This window comes from Oryzias melastigma, linkage group LG22 (assembly GCF_002922805.2).
Source record: "Oryzias melastigma strain HK-1 linkage group LG22, ASM292280v2, whole genome shotgun sequence".
NCBI classification, from domain to species: domain Eukaryota; kingdom Metazoa; phylum Chordata; class Actinopteri; order Beloniformes; family Adrianichthyidae; genus Oryzias; species Oryzias melastigma.
This window is the reverse complement of record NC_050533.1, coordinates 14471850-14487074: the sequence shown is the minus strand read 5'-3', so window position 1 is coordinate 14487074 and position 15225 is coordinate 14471850. Positions and strand designations below refer to the sequence as shown.

The 15225-nt window shown below is 38.6% G+C and overlaps 3 protein-coding genes across 5 annotated transcripts; 2 read left to right on the top strand and 1 right to left on the bottom strand.

Annotated features, from left to right (window-relative positions):
- Window positions 1-267: 267 nt before the first annotated feature.
- Window positions 268-5818, top strand: vash1 (vasohibin 1). 3 transcript variants are annotated; one of them, XM_024299165.2, is made up of 8 exons: window positions 268-388; window positions 932-1212; window positions 2011-2099; window positions 2380-2436; window positions 2751-2825; window positions 3413-3794; window positions 4271-4380; window positions 5239-5818. In XM_024299165.2, the coding sequence occupies exons 2-8, from the start codon at window positions 991-993 to the stop codon at window positions 5309-5311; spliced, it is 1008 nt and encodes a 335-aa protein (XP_024154933.1). In that variant the 5' UTR covers window positions 268-388; window positions 932-990; the 3' UTR covers window positions 5312-5818. The 3 variants fall into 3 exon arrangements, with proteins under 3 accessions (XP_024154933.1, XP_024154852.1, XP_024154770.1); XM_024299084.2 differs by having other exon boundaries at window positions 342-812; XM_024299002.2 differs by having other exon boundaries at window positions 343-1212.
- Window positions 5211-14909, bottom strand: angel1 (angel homolog 1 (Drosophila)). The gene is made up of 11 exons (XM_024298753.2): window positions 14776-14909; window positions 10333-11277; window positions 8301-9053; window positions 7960-8195; window positions 7812-7881; window positions 7291-7733; window positions 7034-7172; window positions 6849-6959; window positions 6748-6778; window positions 6081-6244; window positions 5211-5995 (listed from the first exon to the last, which is right to left on the bottom strand). Exons 2-11 carry the CDS (start codon window positions 10397-10399, stop codon window positions 5835-5837), a joined length of 2175 nt encoding a protein of 724 aa, XP_024154521.1. The 5' UTR covers window positions 10400-11277; window positions 14776-14909; the 3' UTR covers window positions 5211-5834.
- On the top strand, window positions 11495-15206 carry LOC112162614 (leucine-rich repeat-containing protein 74A). Its single transcript, XM_024298467.2, has 13 exons — window positions 11495-11597; window positions 11748-11920; window positions 11996-12103; window positions 12189-12282; window positions 12413-12462; window positions 12536-12617; window positions 12695-12780; window positions 12849-13043; window positions 13117-13212; window positions 13791-13934; window positions 14023-14127; window positions 14221-14306; window positions 14477-15206. The coding sequence occupies exons 1-13, from the start codon at window positions 11495-11497 to the stop codon at window positions 15084-15086; spliced, it is 1932 nt and encodes a 643-aa protein (XP_024154235.2). The 3' UTR covers window positions 15087-15206.
- The last annotated feature ends 19 nt before the right edge of the window (window positions 15207-15225 follow it).

Below are 15225 nucleotides of genomic sequence, written 5' to 3'. Positions count from 1 at the left end.
AATTCACTTTTTCTTGTAAAGATGTTTGTTAAAAGTTTTAAAAAGAACAGATAAACTCTTGTTTTATTGCATTTTTGAATGCCATCAGGCTACCAAAGGTGTTAAATCATAAAAAATAAAGCAAGAAAATGAAGAACAACAACATAAAATACAATGGACAATAACAAACAAAAAAGATAAATGTCACCAACTACTGAATATTAAAAGTACTCTGACACTAACAGGGAGCCAGTGATTGCAACTGTTTTGAAATATCTTTCATATTGTAAGCTTGTAGAGAAATCGACAATTTACGAGGATCACCTAAACGCAGCACAACTTGCAGCTGAGATCATCCGTTGTAAACAACGCATGCGCAGAGGAGAACATCGGGGAGTGTCTTGAAGAGGTTCGTTGGACTCGAGAGCATCATTATGAACAATGACCCGGCTTTAAAGACGAGAACTGATGCAGTGACACGGACCTAAAGTGGCTTTTTGACGAGCGGCGGAGGAGACGGGCTCACGTCACCGCTTTGATTGTCTAATAGATGGGACGTTCACGAGCACTGACGGAACAAGGAATCAGGATTACTTTCCTGTTAACCTTCCTGCAGACCGTTATGATGGTGCACAGCGGTTGGGTTTGGGTTTATTTTAAGTTATCACTTTGGTGGAAATATTAATAATACTGATTTTCTCACCTTATTGTTGGATCTATACTAATATCTTTAAAAAATGCACCCTTATTACTTTTATTTCCACTAAGACATAAAGACTTGATGTAAATATATGCATTTAAAACAAACAGTTTCTTCTGCTTCAGCTTTTAAAGTGAGTTTGGTCCAAATTTTAATCCCCTGCATAAATAATTTAATTTAAACTATGGCTGCCATAATCCCCTGGATGTCATGAGTTGGCCATCTGCTGTTGGATCTTACTTAAACCCACAGGCTTAAGCAGTGACAGAATCCAGGAAATCAGAGCGTTTGGACTACCTGGTGAAGGAGACATGCTGAGGGCCACAGTGAGCTTAACTGAGGACAGGGATGAGGAGCAGGAGGATGAAGGTGAAGAAGAGATGCGGGATGGAGGGGTGCCTTTCTATGTGAATAGAGGAGGTTTCCCAGTGGACGAGGAGACCTGGGAGAGGATGTGGCGCCATGTGGCAAGAATCCATCCGAACGCTGAAGTGCTGGCAAAGGAGATCCGGAGTGCCACTGACCTTCCTAAGGTAAAGTCACCAAATGATTCTTGGACAAATCTCGGTTTACCGTTTGAGCTCGTCCCAATAATTATTGATCATTTCGATATTAAGAGATCAACTGCAAATAATTGTTATTCATCACTGTTCAGCAAATACTGTGTGTATATATATTTATGTATATATCAATCTGAGAGTAGAGACAGTCTAATACAATATAAACAAAACAATTAATCACAGAGTTACATGTAAAACATATTTACAATAGAAACACAATACTAGTGAAATCCACAAAAGTTCTTACAAGAAATATGAATATATAAGTAAAAATGGTTGTATATTTATGCAAGTCAAATTGGTTTTCAGCTGCAAATTACTCAGATTCGAGTTAAAACTGACGTAAAGGTCTTTTTTTGTTTAAGTTGTATACTTTAAACTTAGCCAAATAATAATAGAAAAGTGTATTTAGTTTTTTTATGCTTCATTGATTTTCCCCTTGGAAAATATACATAAAAGAAAAATAAGTACTTGTTTAAAAAAATATGTGCAAGAAAAAAAGTTTTTGGAACATGCGTCTTACATAAAAATGATTCCCTGGTGGCTTAAATTGATTAAAAGTACCTTTTTGTGTGGTTCTACTTTCTGTAACTCTACAATAATTAACCCACCTATGCTTGGTTTTGTCTCAGCATCACATTTGTATTTGATGCATTCGTGCAGCGCTTTATAAATATATCCCATACCTTGTTTAAAGAGAACCTCATATTTTATCTTCTGATTACCAGTATCTGATCTTTACTGTTGTAATGCAGCCATTTTACCCCACAGATTCCCATACCAAGTGTGCCTTCATTCCAACTTACAACCACTATCCCACAACGCCTGGAAGCCATACAGAAGTACATCAGGGAACTGCAGTATCCTTTTCTAAAAAAGGGATTATTGGCTTTAATGCTTCAAAGACAGACACATTTGAGATGTTCCTTACATCTCGTCTCTGAAGTAAAAATACCAACTGTACTTAGATGTAGGTCAGTAGACAGTTTATTCAATGTTAGGCCAATGCACAATTTCTAGTTAGAGAAGAAGGTCTTCAATTATTAAACAATGACCTATGAATATCGTAGCCGTTTTGCTGCTTCTCAGTGTTGGGATGCTGCGTTTCTCAGCTGTTGTTCCTCCTTAACCGTCTTTTAGGTACAATCACACCGGGACGCAGTTTTTTGAGATAAAGAAAAGCCGTCCTCTCACCGCGTAAGCAAGTCTGCTTTTTTAATCCGCAGTGCATTTAGGTCATCAGTCACAGGATAACAAGGATGGTGCTTGTTTGTGGGTCTTCAGCAGGTGATGACTGATGCATGTGGATTAGCCAGAGCCTCTGCTTTTACTCCAGAGCTTTGAGTCAGAGCTCAGACACAGGATGTTATTGTCAATGGTTTATGGAGAGTGCTTTTATTTGACAACATGAAATAAGCAGATATCTGTTTGCATATCTGATGCTGTGAACTTATTTTTCGAGTTTCAAAATGACCCTAAAATAATCACTTTATTTTATTGTTTTTGCACAGGTTAATGGACATTGCAAAGGAGATGACACGGGAGGCTCTGCCAATCAAATGTCTGGAAGCAGTTATCTTGGGAATGTATCTTTACAGCCAATCAGCATGCAGCTTTTATAGCAGTTTTAAATATTTTTACATCATAAGTATGATTTTTTTCTTTGTTTCACAAAACTGAACATTGAAAACAGGCTATGTTCAAATTTCCTCTACTCCCTAACCTCTAAAAGACTAAATAGTACAGGACTATCTAGCGGATTTTAACACAATTCAGACATGTGTTTTTAAACATCAAATGGGACGTCATCTATTTGCCAAATTCAAAACCTAGTAAATATGAACATTTTGCAAAGACTATTTATAAATCTATTGGGTTCTGATGATGGAAACTTTAAAGATATTTTGTTTTCGATGATAAATCTTTCAAATGCAGTGCATTGTGGTCTACGTTCGCCAATCCAATTTTTTGTATAAAACTTCTGGGAAATTTCCAGGGCACTGAATTTTGGAATCAAAGTTTTCTGAAACTCGTGCCTTAAGTAGTGAGGGGATTCAAACACAACCCCAAATTTACCAGTTTTCCAGGACGTTTGGATGAGTAATTGAACCTTCCAACTCTTAAAAATCATTTTTAGTCCCCAAATGCTGTTTTCCTTCACCTGTTCCTCCAGTTACCTCACCAACAACATGCCCGGTGTGGAGCGCTTCCCGCTCAGCTTTAAGTCTCAGTACTCAGGGAACCACTTCTACCACATTGTGCTGGGCGTTTACAGCGGGGGCCGCTTTGGGGCGCTGGGCATGAGTCGAAGAGAGGACCTCATGTTTAAGCCTATGGAGTTCCGCACGCTAACGGACTTGGTTCAGGAGTTCGAAGGGGCTTACAGAGGGTACTGGCACACCCTGCGCAAGGTGAAAATCGGCCAGTACGTGTCCCACGACCCCCACAGTGTGGAGCAGATAGAATGGAAGCATTCCATAATTGACGTAGACAAGCTGAGCAAGGAGGAGCTGCGGAAGGAGCTGGAGAGGCACACCCGTGACATGAGGCTGAAGGTACAGAACACACCATCTATTGGGATACACATATTGTTTAGGCTGATATTGCGATGATGATAAACTTGTGATTTATTGTGCAGGCCTAGTGGATGGTACCAGTACTAGTTACTTTTTTTGACCATTTTTCATCTTATAACGCCACCTGCTTTGTCATGTACTATGAATCCAAATGGTTCTGCTTCTTCCAAGGATGGAAAACACATCATCTCCTTATGCCAAGGCAGCCTTGATGCAGAACATTAGGTGGTATAAAACTAATGCGATGGCTTCGCTGTGTGCTTTGTGCACTGATGGCTTAATCCATCAACAGCTGGCCTTTTATGCCGAGTGCTCCACACAATCTCATTAAAGGCATGGAAGGGTTTAAACTGCCAATGTGGACAGGAAGGACAGAGGCATCTTCTATTCACCCATGTGACGCTCTGAAAGGGTTTGGAGTCTGATGAAGTGATTTTTTTTCCCGCTTTTTGCAGATAGGAAAGCAAGCGCCTCCATCTCCAACCAAAGACAGGAGGAACAGCATGGGCTCACCCATCAGAGGACCGGGCAGCCCCAATCGCAGGGTCAGCCGAGTTGAGAAACGGTATGATGGTGATGATAGTGGGGGTCTGCAACCTTCAACACTTCAAGGAGCAGGAAAATATAACACTAATTTATATTTATGTTACGAAAAATATTTTTGGCAATATTTAAACATAAAAATAGCCTTTTTTCAAAACAGGAAATAACTTTATAATTTTATTACTAACCTTTTTTATTTAGTTACAATATATATAATCAAAATAATACTATATAAATGTTTAACATTTAATACATTAAAAGGAGCAGAAAGAAGAAAACTTGTATTATCTGCCCCTATTGCTAAATCAATCAAATTAAATCAAAATGTATCAAAAACTTTAAACAGAGTATCACGACTTCCTTTCACTATATGACCCTGCTTCACATTAGATCATCTCAATTCAGAAAATGTAGTAGTAGGATGTGTAATCTCAGCAGTAATTGAAAAAAAAAAGTTTAACTGTTTGTGTTACATCTCAGCCAGAAATGTAAAAATCTAACTAAAAAAATTAAATCAGAGCTAATTAAGTGACGACTTACTTGATTATTTTTTTAACTATAAGGTGAACTTAAAATCCTTGAATTTGTTAAAAAATAGAAAACCCACTTTATATTCCACTGCGCCTTAAGCATGATTAACTGATTTTTTTGTGGTACATGACAGCAGAAAATCTGTCAAAATGTTTTAGTTCAACTTGATACGTACAGTCCTTAAACTGTTTGTGAATGAGTCTAAAAATGTTTGAGTTAATTTACTTATTTTTACTTTACAGTTACTTTTTACAATTTAAATCTATTTATTTTTCTTTTGCTCCTCATTCAGTGCATTTAGGTTTCAAAAACACACAACTATTGATGCTCATTTCTGTATTTATTGCAGTCCCTCCGGAGAGAAGAAAGTTTTGGAACAAAAGCCGTCCACCGACATCAACGGATACCAGATTCGAGTCTGAGGAACTTTAAATTGCTTTCAACAATTGCCACACACTTTGACCTATTCAGTGTTGAACGGGTGACCAGCAGCTTTTCTTCCTGAACACCTTTGTTTGTACAAGCTTTTTTATGTAGCCTTTAAATGTGTACAGTAACTGGTGCTGACACTGATTTTAGTATAGGAAATGTACAGAACAGTTTTTTATTAGGTGTGTGGGATAAAGGAACACTGAATGGAAACATAACCTAAGAAATATCTGTGCATCGGGGCTTTATGCAGTCTGTATTTATGTACTGTGAGTGTGCAAAACCATAGCGTGTCGTACAAATCCACCTCCTATGTCTATCACACATGTATGGACCTGGTTTATAAACCACTGCCTGTGCCTTGTTTTAAAGTTTAAATCAAAAAGTTCCTTTATTTTTCAGTCTTGTTGTCTAATCAAACACAAAACGGAGAAATGTCTTCTCTTTTAAATCCCTATCAAATAAACTCAAACAGACTGCCGGCTTTTGAGGCTGGCGTATTTGTCGCGATCTTCTTTATGAAATGTTAAGATCCAGCTGGAAGCGGGCCAAAAGACTGAGGTGGTCGGAGGGGAAGATGTGGTTGGGAAGACCGTTGAGTGACCACAACACATCCTCCGGCAGGAGAGAGAGATATCCGGTGAGCTTCAGGCCTTCACCGGAAAACTTTTCTCTAGCTACAAAAAAAAAAAAAAAAAAAGCATATATGTCAGCATTTAACCCAGATTTAACTCCAACTAGTTGAGGTGTATGGTCCCTCACGTTTTTGATGAGGGGAATATGTGCGTTTTGGGGTGTAGAAGATATAGTCCACAGTGGCTCCTCCTTCAGAGTGCAAGGTCGTGACCTCAGGTCTTTCAAAGTTAGGAAAAACGTGCTTGTAGACAGATTCCAGGTTTAGTCTGTGCTGGAGAATGTGCCGAAATCTGTGAAACAGAAACATCTTTTCTGATCAAAGGTTTGATTTATTTTATATAAAGGTATTTTTTACAAAAATAAAATTAACACTCCAACTATATTTTATTCTATTGTAAAATTGTTCCCAGTGATCCTATAATTATAATTATACAGTTTTTAGCCAAAATCAAAAAGAATTTGTATTTTTTTAAGACATATTTTATGCACAGCGGCATTAGCTCATTAGAAACACAATTTTGGTTTGTGAGCTTGACTGTTGACGTGGACCGACCTGCCCCCCTTCCCGTCGCTGAGAGCTCTGTTAAGCTTTTAGCCTCAAGCTAACATTAGCGGCGCCAACATAGCGACGAGCAATACAGGATCAATCCTCCCGTACAGTTTTAAGACGGAATCCCAATTCACTACAGCACGAGTGTTTAAATGTTTTTTTTTTTTTAATATAATGAATCATTATTTAGCAGATAAACATTTGAAATATTTATAATTGTTGAAATGAGATGATCCAACTGACCTTTGAGGATAATGATTTGGCTTTGAAGCATCTGTGTAGAACAAAACAAACAAACTTTAGGCCTGAAGGGAAAGCAGAAAGATTTGAAGTGAGCGTCTGACCTGGGGCGAGGTCGGTCACTCCTTCAATCAGAACCAAGTCTGGAGGACGAACACACGCAGCTTGACAGAAGCGCAGCTGCAGCATGAAGTCGTGGCTGTAGCGACATTTTCCTACACAAAAACAATGTGGTGAATACGGTGAAATGAAAGGAGAAATTAAGCATCAAAAGTATCAAAGCACAGACCTGCTTTCAGGCTCTGGCTCTCTTGACTGTTAGCGGTGGTGTACTGGCAGCTGTCAGTGATACCCAGTGAGCTGGGCCACAGTGGGGCAGACAGTTTGTGACAGCTGAGTTTGTGGGACAGGTCCTCCTGGCCTGATACCTGTTGGACATAAACTGTTTAAAGGTGAGTGAGCCAGCTGTTGAGGAAAAACCTGAAAAATACTTGACATTTCCTGAAACAAAAGGCAAAAATTGTGTATTTTTCTATGTTTTCTCACCATCCACGTGGGCAGTCCCTGATAGAAGAGCTCACCAGCGACGATGAGCTGGTACAGAGGAGTGTTTGGAAGGGAGTTAAAGTCCCCGCACAGCACAACATTGCAGTGTTCACCTTTGACCTTGCAGGCCTTCACCACAGCATCGATTTCTGCCAGCATTATGGCTAACTGAGCCAGCTTGATGTCTCCCCTGCGTGGGTTGAAGAGCAGGTGGGTGTTGGCCACGCACAGCGGCGGTCCACTCTCTTTGAGCGCCGCTCCTTGAGCCACCAGTGGGCGAAGCAGTAAAACAATGCCCACATTGTGACGGTTCAACAGCTCCGTTTCCGGCCTGAAGAACTCCAGTTCAGTGGAGCTAACTCCAGCAAAGCAACTGCTGCGATAACAAACGGCGCAGCCGTCTGTTTTGGTTCCTGTGCGACGCTTGTACACACAGGAGTAACCTGCACAATATAAACAAAAATATTTGTCTTAAAATGAACAATCGTTGCTATTCTGCTGCTTTGTCTCCGAACACCTACCCATTTCAACAAGGGCAGGATGCAGCTGTTCCACATAGTGGTTCTCCTGAACTTCTTGAAGACACAATATCTATGATGGAGAAAACGTAAACAGCTGTCCTTAAATCTAAAAAAAGAAAAATAAAGGAAAAAGGCGTTTTTGACTCACATCTGGTGTCCATTTTTTAATTTCCTCTACAAGTAGATTGTAGCGGTAGTTCCACGCCAACACCTCCAGGGGGCAGTGTGCATACAAATGCTGGTTAAGTTCTAGTAAATCCTGAGCAAGGAGGTTGTAGGACATGACAGTGAAGTCCATTGACACATTATTGAAGGGGAAGGGAATCAGATCAAGCTCCGGTGCAGCACTGTGATTGCTCAGTTCTTCCCAGACTCTCCATATTACTGTTTAAAAGACAATATTTCAGATAAATACACAAAGGAAAAAAATACAGAACATTAGATGTGGGCTTGTCAATGAATGGATGATATATGTATAACATTTCCTGCCTTCGAATGGTTCCGTTGGTTCCACTGGCAGGTAATAGCTCATAGCAGGAAATTCCCAAGGTTTGCACTGGATTTCCTGCATTAGGCCGGGTCCCTGAGGGAAGTGCCAACAGGTTTGATCTTCGTGTGCTTCAACATGCTGAAGATGCAGGGAGGACGGTGAAAACTGAGGAGCCGTCGCACCATCAGATGCCTCCTTTCTGAAGGGAAGAGCATATTCATCCCAACACTCGGATACTTCTGACACATTCTCCACTGAAGTCTGGGGCGACTTTTTGCTTGGTGTTTGGAGTTGATCCTCAGCTGAACAACTTTGTTCGGTGCTCTCAGCTGGATTGTAAGAGATTTGTGTCTGAATCTGTTCGGCAGTTGTAAGCTTCTCTTCTTGCGCATGGCTCTGTGATTGTAGACTTTTCAACTCTTCTGCTTCTGAACCAGCAATATCCTCTGTGGAGGAGCGTCTGTCCTCACTGTCTTGCTTCTTATTGCAGTTTTCATTGGGATTTCCTTCATCCTTCTGCAAAACAGATTGCACCTCAGTGATTTCTGGGTCTGCATCCTGTTTTGTTCCTTCATGTGATTCCATGTCAGTGTTTGGGTGGAGCTTCTTTTCCCGTTCTACCCTTTCTTTCGTTTCTCCACTCTGGTGCACCAAGGATGTCTCAGACGGGGTGAAGCTGACAGTAAGAGAACCACCATCCCACTCTGCTGTGCCTTTAACCACAGCAGGAGAGAAAGCATCCCCTGATATTTCTGTAAAATGAACACAAGAGAATAATTATTACACATGTAAAGGAAGGTTTTCCACATGAGAAGCAATAAATCAACAAGAAATTCCAAAGGCTTGACAACCTAATTACAAAAAATAACATTTTGACGCCAAAAAATTGTCAAAACTTTGTTTGTTTTTTCCCCAATTGCACTTCCTGACATAAAAAGTAATGCTTCATTGCTTTGGGAGAGCTTAAAAATAAATATAATTCACAACATTCAAGCAAAGGCAATACATTTATACATGCAACTTTAATTAATGCATTTAATTAAGAAAAAAATATTTCTTATATGTTAACATGTTTAGTGAAACAATGTTTATTATACAATTTTATTATTTAAAAGACAAATTTCAAGCTCAAAACTGTAATAAAAGTTATATATTACATAAAAGTTTTTCTATAAGGATGTTCTTCGTTTACAGAGGGAAAAGTTAGCATCTATGACAAAATTTAAAATATCTGATATAATTTGGATTTAGAAATTATTTATTTCAAGCAATCAATCAAAACAAAATAATACGAAACAAAAAACAACAGAAATATATACCAACAGGCTTGAAAATACAATACATATTAAAACAAGTATTACGTTTATCAAAAGTTTAAGAAAAGTTTAAATTAAGATTGAAGAAGAAAATGAATATAATCCCACCCGTGCACAGCCTTTCTCATCTATTTATTTTTGTTTTATTTTCTTTACATTGTACATTTCTTTTAACACATTTTCATATTTTTTTCGCACACTAGTTTTTAAACATTATTTTAAAGCCTTTGAAGCTTTGAAGTCTAGTAGGTGGTTTTAGTGTTTTGTGGAAATTTTTACAAAATTATTTTGTGTTTGGAATGTAAAAGTTTGAATTGATGTCAAGTAGAATTTGACCTGTTTTGACTGAAGCCAAACTTTTTATAAATATAATGTTAATTGGAAAATAAAATCCTACTGGTTTAGTGTTTTCTTTCTTTCTTTTTAAGCGTTTTTGTTCTGAGCTTTTATTATTATTATTATAAGCTAAAAAAAAATGCAACAACATATGAAATGAAAATATTTATTTTTATTTATTTATTTAAATAAACTATTTTTTTAACCACGAAGCTTGCGTCGTGTCAAATGATTTGGGTGAACAAATAACAAAGCTCTGCTGGCTAGCTTAAAATAAGCGTTAGCCACATGCCAAACGCAGCGGCCGTCAGTGTCAAAGTATCGAAATAGTAACTAAACATGCACTTTAAATAACGTAATAGAGGTAATGAAGTTTTACCTGTCGGCCTAGAGCAGAGGTATCGCGAAAACGGATAGAGAACGTGGAAAAGCAAGTTTCCAATCATGTTACTATTTGCTACAAGTTAACGCATGCGCACTCTACGGTCTCTGCTGACGTTGACGTCACTTCACTCCACGCGGAGAGACAAGTGTTTGCTGTCAATCACTGAGAAATTCTGACCTGCTGTTTTCACTTTTTTTTTTCTTTTTTTACCATATATTCTTCTTTCAGACATATCTTGTGCTTTAAAACATATTAACTCTGTGTTTTTTAAGCACAACATTGGGACCAAGAATTATATTTTGAATTTAACTTTTATTTTAGGCATAAATCATGTTCATGGATGAAAAATATTTTTTCCTTCTTTTCATATGTGAACTAAAACGATATTAATAAAATATATATCAATAATACGAGTAAAGAAATTCATACATTTATTTTTACTTAATATGTACCCTATACATATGTACTTATCAGTGTTTGAATATTGATAACTTGGGCTTTTGAAATGACTGTAAAATGTGTATTTCATTTTTTTTATGAATGCTTCAACACAATTTCTCTGTGGAATGTTTTTTTCTCTGCTCCAGTGCTTCATCCAACCATAACCAATGTAATGTAAGTTTAGATCCACAAGTAACTGTAGAAATCAGCTTCACAAAGCTATATTTTCTTCTTAAACTGACAAGAAGGAAACAAAGTTTGTACGTTTGTGGCGTGCAGTAAGATGGTAACTATACGCCTGTGGTTTGAAACCTCTGCACATGATGATCCTCGGCATCCGCTGACCTCCTGTCAGTTTCTGTGACCCAATTCGAGGCTGTTGTTCTCATCTCTGTGGACAGTGATGGCATCCCATCACAGCATCCCACTGAGCTCCAAAGAGCAGTCCATTCTTCTTCATCAAATGTTTGTTGAAGCCGCTTGCATGATCCGGTGTGTCTGCAGGAGGAGCATAACCACACGGAGGCATACATTTTTAACGAGGGGTTAAATTACCTGTTGTGCAGCTCAAATCTATCTTATTTCTCAGAGACCAGTGGTGGAATCTTAAATGTCGGGGTTTTGAACAATCCAAGAAAAAAAACAGCCCCAAAAATTGTTCATATTACTTTATGTCTGATGTTTATGATAAAACGTGTCTGGATTTGAGGCTGGGATGTCAGTACTTTCTATTGAGACACTAAGCTTAAAAGAGCCCGACTGTCCCGCTGAGCCCCAAGATTTGGACTACGAATTTGACAAAGACTGGAATCCAGATGGTAAGCAGACCTTCCGATTTTAATTTCTTTAAAAAATTCTCAAACTTTTTTATAGAGTCTTGGATGGCATAAAAAAAAGTCAAATGTTTCCACTTGTTGCTTCAAGTTCTTCAGTTGCTTTCATGTTGGTGCATTTATTTTTACATGCAGAAAACAAGAAAAACAAAACAGTGTCTGCAGCTGAGGTGTACATGCAGGCCTGTAGGTTGGAGCGTGTGATTCCTGTCTCTCAGTTTGTACGTAACATTGGCACGGCAACCATGACGCTCAACCACTGTGGCCTCGGACCTTCAGGGTGCAAGGCAATTGCTACGGCTTTAGTGGTGAGTTCAATCTGTCACTAAAAGATATCGTTCTAAGGTTTCTTTATTTAAGAATATGCTTTTGTTATCTTTTAGGGAGATACCCAAATCCATACTCTTGAATTGGCCGGGAATTACATTCAAGCAGAAGGATCCAGATACCTAATGCAGCTGTTAAGGTTTAATAGCAGCATTGAGCACCTGGTGTGTAATACCAGCAACTGGTCACTAGAGGGCACTAGCGTCCCACCAGGCCTAATGCTGTCTCACAATTTTGCTTTAATTTAAGGATTTATCCAACAACCATTTAAAGTCTGATGGCGCTGAATGGATGGCCAAAATGTTGTCTGACAACATTTCACTGAAAACTATTAAACTTTCAGGTAATTATGTGAATTGACAGCATCTAAAGTCAAGATGACTTGAAGTAAGACATACAGGACAATAAAAATAAAGTCAATTAAATTTTAAGAACACAAGATTTTGTCATTAATCTGTTTATTTATGTTGCAGGCAGCAAATTTGTAGATGATGATGCCAAACATTTTGCGGATGCCTTGTCAGTAAGTTATTAATTACTTTTTTTAATTTTCAAGGCTGTTAACTTTTGACCTGAGGTTTTCCTTGTTCATGTAGACAAATTCCAGGTTAAAGGAGCTTGACTTGAGCCATAATGAGTTCTGTGGAAAAGGAGGAGAGTATTTGGGGCAACTATTGGGTATTTCAGACTTGCATGCAGATATTCATTTTTTTCCCCCGCTTGTTTGTTTTTATTTAATTTACCTTTTTTGACAGCAAACAATGAAGGCCTCGAGGTGCTGGACCTCAGCTGGAATCACCTTAGAATGAAAGGAGCTGTGGCTTTTTGTGCCGGGCTAAAGGTGAGTTTAAAAATAAATAAATAACAACTTTCTGAACGAATATAATCTTCTAAAATGTTCACATTTAGGTGAATACAACCCTGAAACACCTTGATTTATCGTGGAATGGTTTTGGAAATGACGGCGCTTTGGCGATTGGAGAAGCTCTTAAATTCAACAATACTCTCGTGCATCTTAACCTCAACAACAATCGTCTCACCAATGAGGGCGTCAGTATGCTGTGCAGGGGTCTGGAGTACAATGACACTCTTCAAGTACTGCTGGTATGTGGAAAGCTTCTATTAGGATAAATAATCACAGCCAATCTAAATCATTTTTTGTCTTTTTCCTTCGCAGCTGGCTTATAACTCTTTAACAGTAGAGGGTGCCCTCGTCCTGGTCAACATAGTGAAGAATACACCCAAAACTGCCTTGGATGAGATCGATTTATGCGTGAGTTTCTATGGTCCTTCAGACAAGATGACAGTTGATTACAGTCTTTTAAGAAACAGAACACTCAAAATGTCCTGGTTGATATTTTCACATTTAATCCAAATCAAAAGAAGTCCATCAACAAAATGTCTGTTTTCCATTCATGGATCTTTAAATCACTATAAGAGATAAGAAAACAGATAAATTCATCTTCAATTGTCTTATACTGTTTAAAATCGTTCACCGTGCACAGCTCCAGAAATGCACATATCCACAAACGGACCCTACATGTAACGTTGAGGCCACCTTCATTCACACATTCTGGTTCTGTCCTAAAATACAGTGTCTTTGGAGGGATGTGTGTGACGCATTTACTTGTATCTTTGGGATTAGAATAACACCAAACTCACTCATACTACATAGAGGTTTAGAGTGTACCTTTGATTCAGTATGGAAGCCTGGAAGCCCTTTTTGATTTTATTCAACGACTTTACTACAAAAGTGACAGAATGATCTTCTTGCTATTTTTTCTTTGTTTTTTCTTAACACTAATTTACATATGAAGCATATTTTGTGCTGCACATATTTCCTTTGAACAGAATGTGCAGGTGAATCAGAACTTTGTGCATTTGCTGGAAGTGACGCGTCAGGAGCATCCGGGTCTGAAAGTTCACTATCGAGGTGTGGGGGGCTTTATTGCTAAAAAGCCTCAAAAACGGATAGATCCAATGAAAGTCGTCCAGGTAACGTGACTATGAAGCTCAAAATTAAAACTTGCATTGGTGTTAAAATGTGACACAAAATGTGTTAAATTTCTGTTTTAAAATGTAGGATTATCTGGATAAACGGAAGCTGCGCCTGTGGGATTTCTTTCGGAATATCGACAAAGATGGCACAATGCAAGTCCCTGTGACGGATTTCAGAAGAGCAATCCAGGTTTTTAGATGAATCTGCTCATATTAAGTAAAGGATTGCAAAGATGCTGAACTAGAAAGCAAAAAATTATCATTTTTGCACATTCAATTCCAGCAATCCAGCATTCCTTTGGATGGGTATCAGGTTGAGGAGCTGATTCAGAGACTGGATCGTGGCAGGACTGGAATGGTCGACTACAGGTACATTTATGAGTTTGATCACATTCATTTGTTTTTAGTGTAACAAAAATCTAATTTTATCACTCTTTCAGCTTTTGTTTGTTTTTGGGAGTGATTTCTTGTAAAAAATAGAAATATATCTAATTTCAATCATATTTTAAGAGATTTATAATCTTCTCTGATGTGTTTAGGGGACTGGCAGATACAAGGAAGCAAATGATGAGAGATCATCGCCTCCAGTTGAAGAAAGTTGAGTCACGCCAGAAAAAAGAGAAGCAGAAGAGTGACCGTATCCTCAAAACGTTCCAGAGCGCCGTGGAAGCCGTCACACCTCACAGCTCCATGGTCATTTCTCCAGGAGGGGCCAAAGAGGAGTCAGGTGGTCCTCAGCCTTTCTCTGCAACCCCTCTTAGCTCATGGCACCACATCGTCATGTCCAACAGCAGCAGATACTCTGTTACCAACCTGAGCAGTGAGCACGTCCACTTACCAACGCTGGGAGGGGCCTCATCGTACCGCGTTGCCAGTTCTCCGGCGATGCTGTCACTCTCTCAGCCCAACCTGATCCCAGATTCTCCTCAGTCGGCTGCTGCGAAGACAGTTTCTGCTCAGGGCGTTCGGTCTGATCCAGAGATAAGTCACAGCAAATTAAGTCCCATGACTGACAGCCTAACAAGGTCCAGACCTGCACTTACTATCAAGCATCCAGAGGAAAAAGCCAAAACTAAAAAAGTTAAGAAAAAGAAACCAACAAAAGCTCCAAATAAAGACTCAAAGAATCATTCAAAAGCTGGAAAATAATACAAAGTTGTATGATGTGGAATTTTTTTCTTTACAGAAGCGATATTAATATTAACAAAATATATCAATGAATAAATAAGGACAGTCCATTTAAAGTGGCCTCTTCCAGTCATTGTGTGAGTTAGATATTGTAGTATCT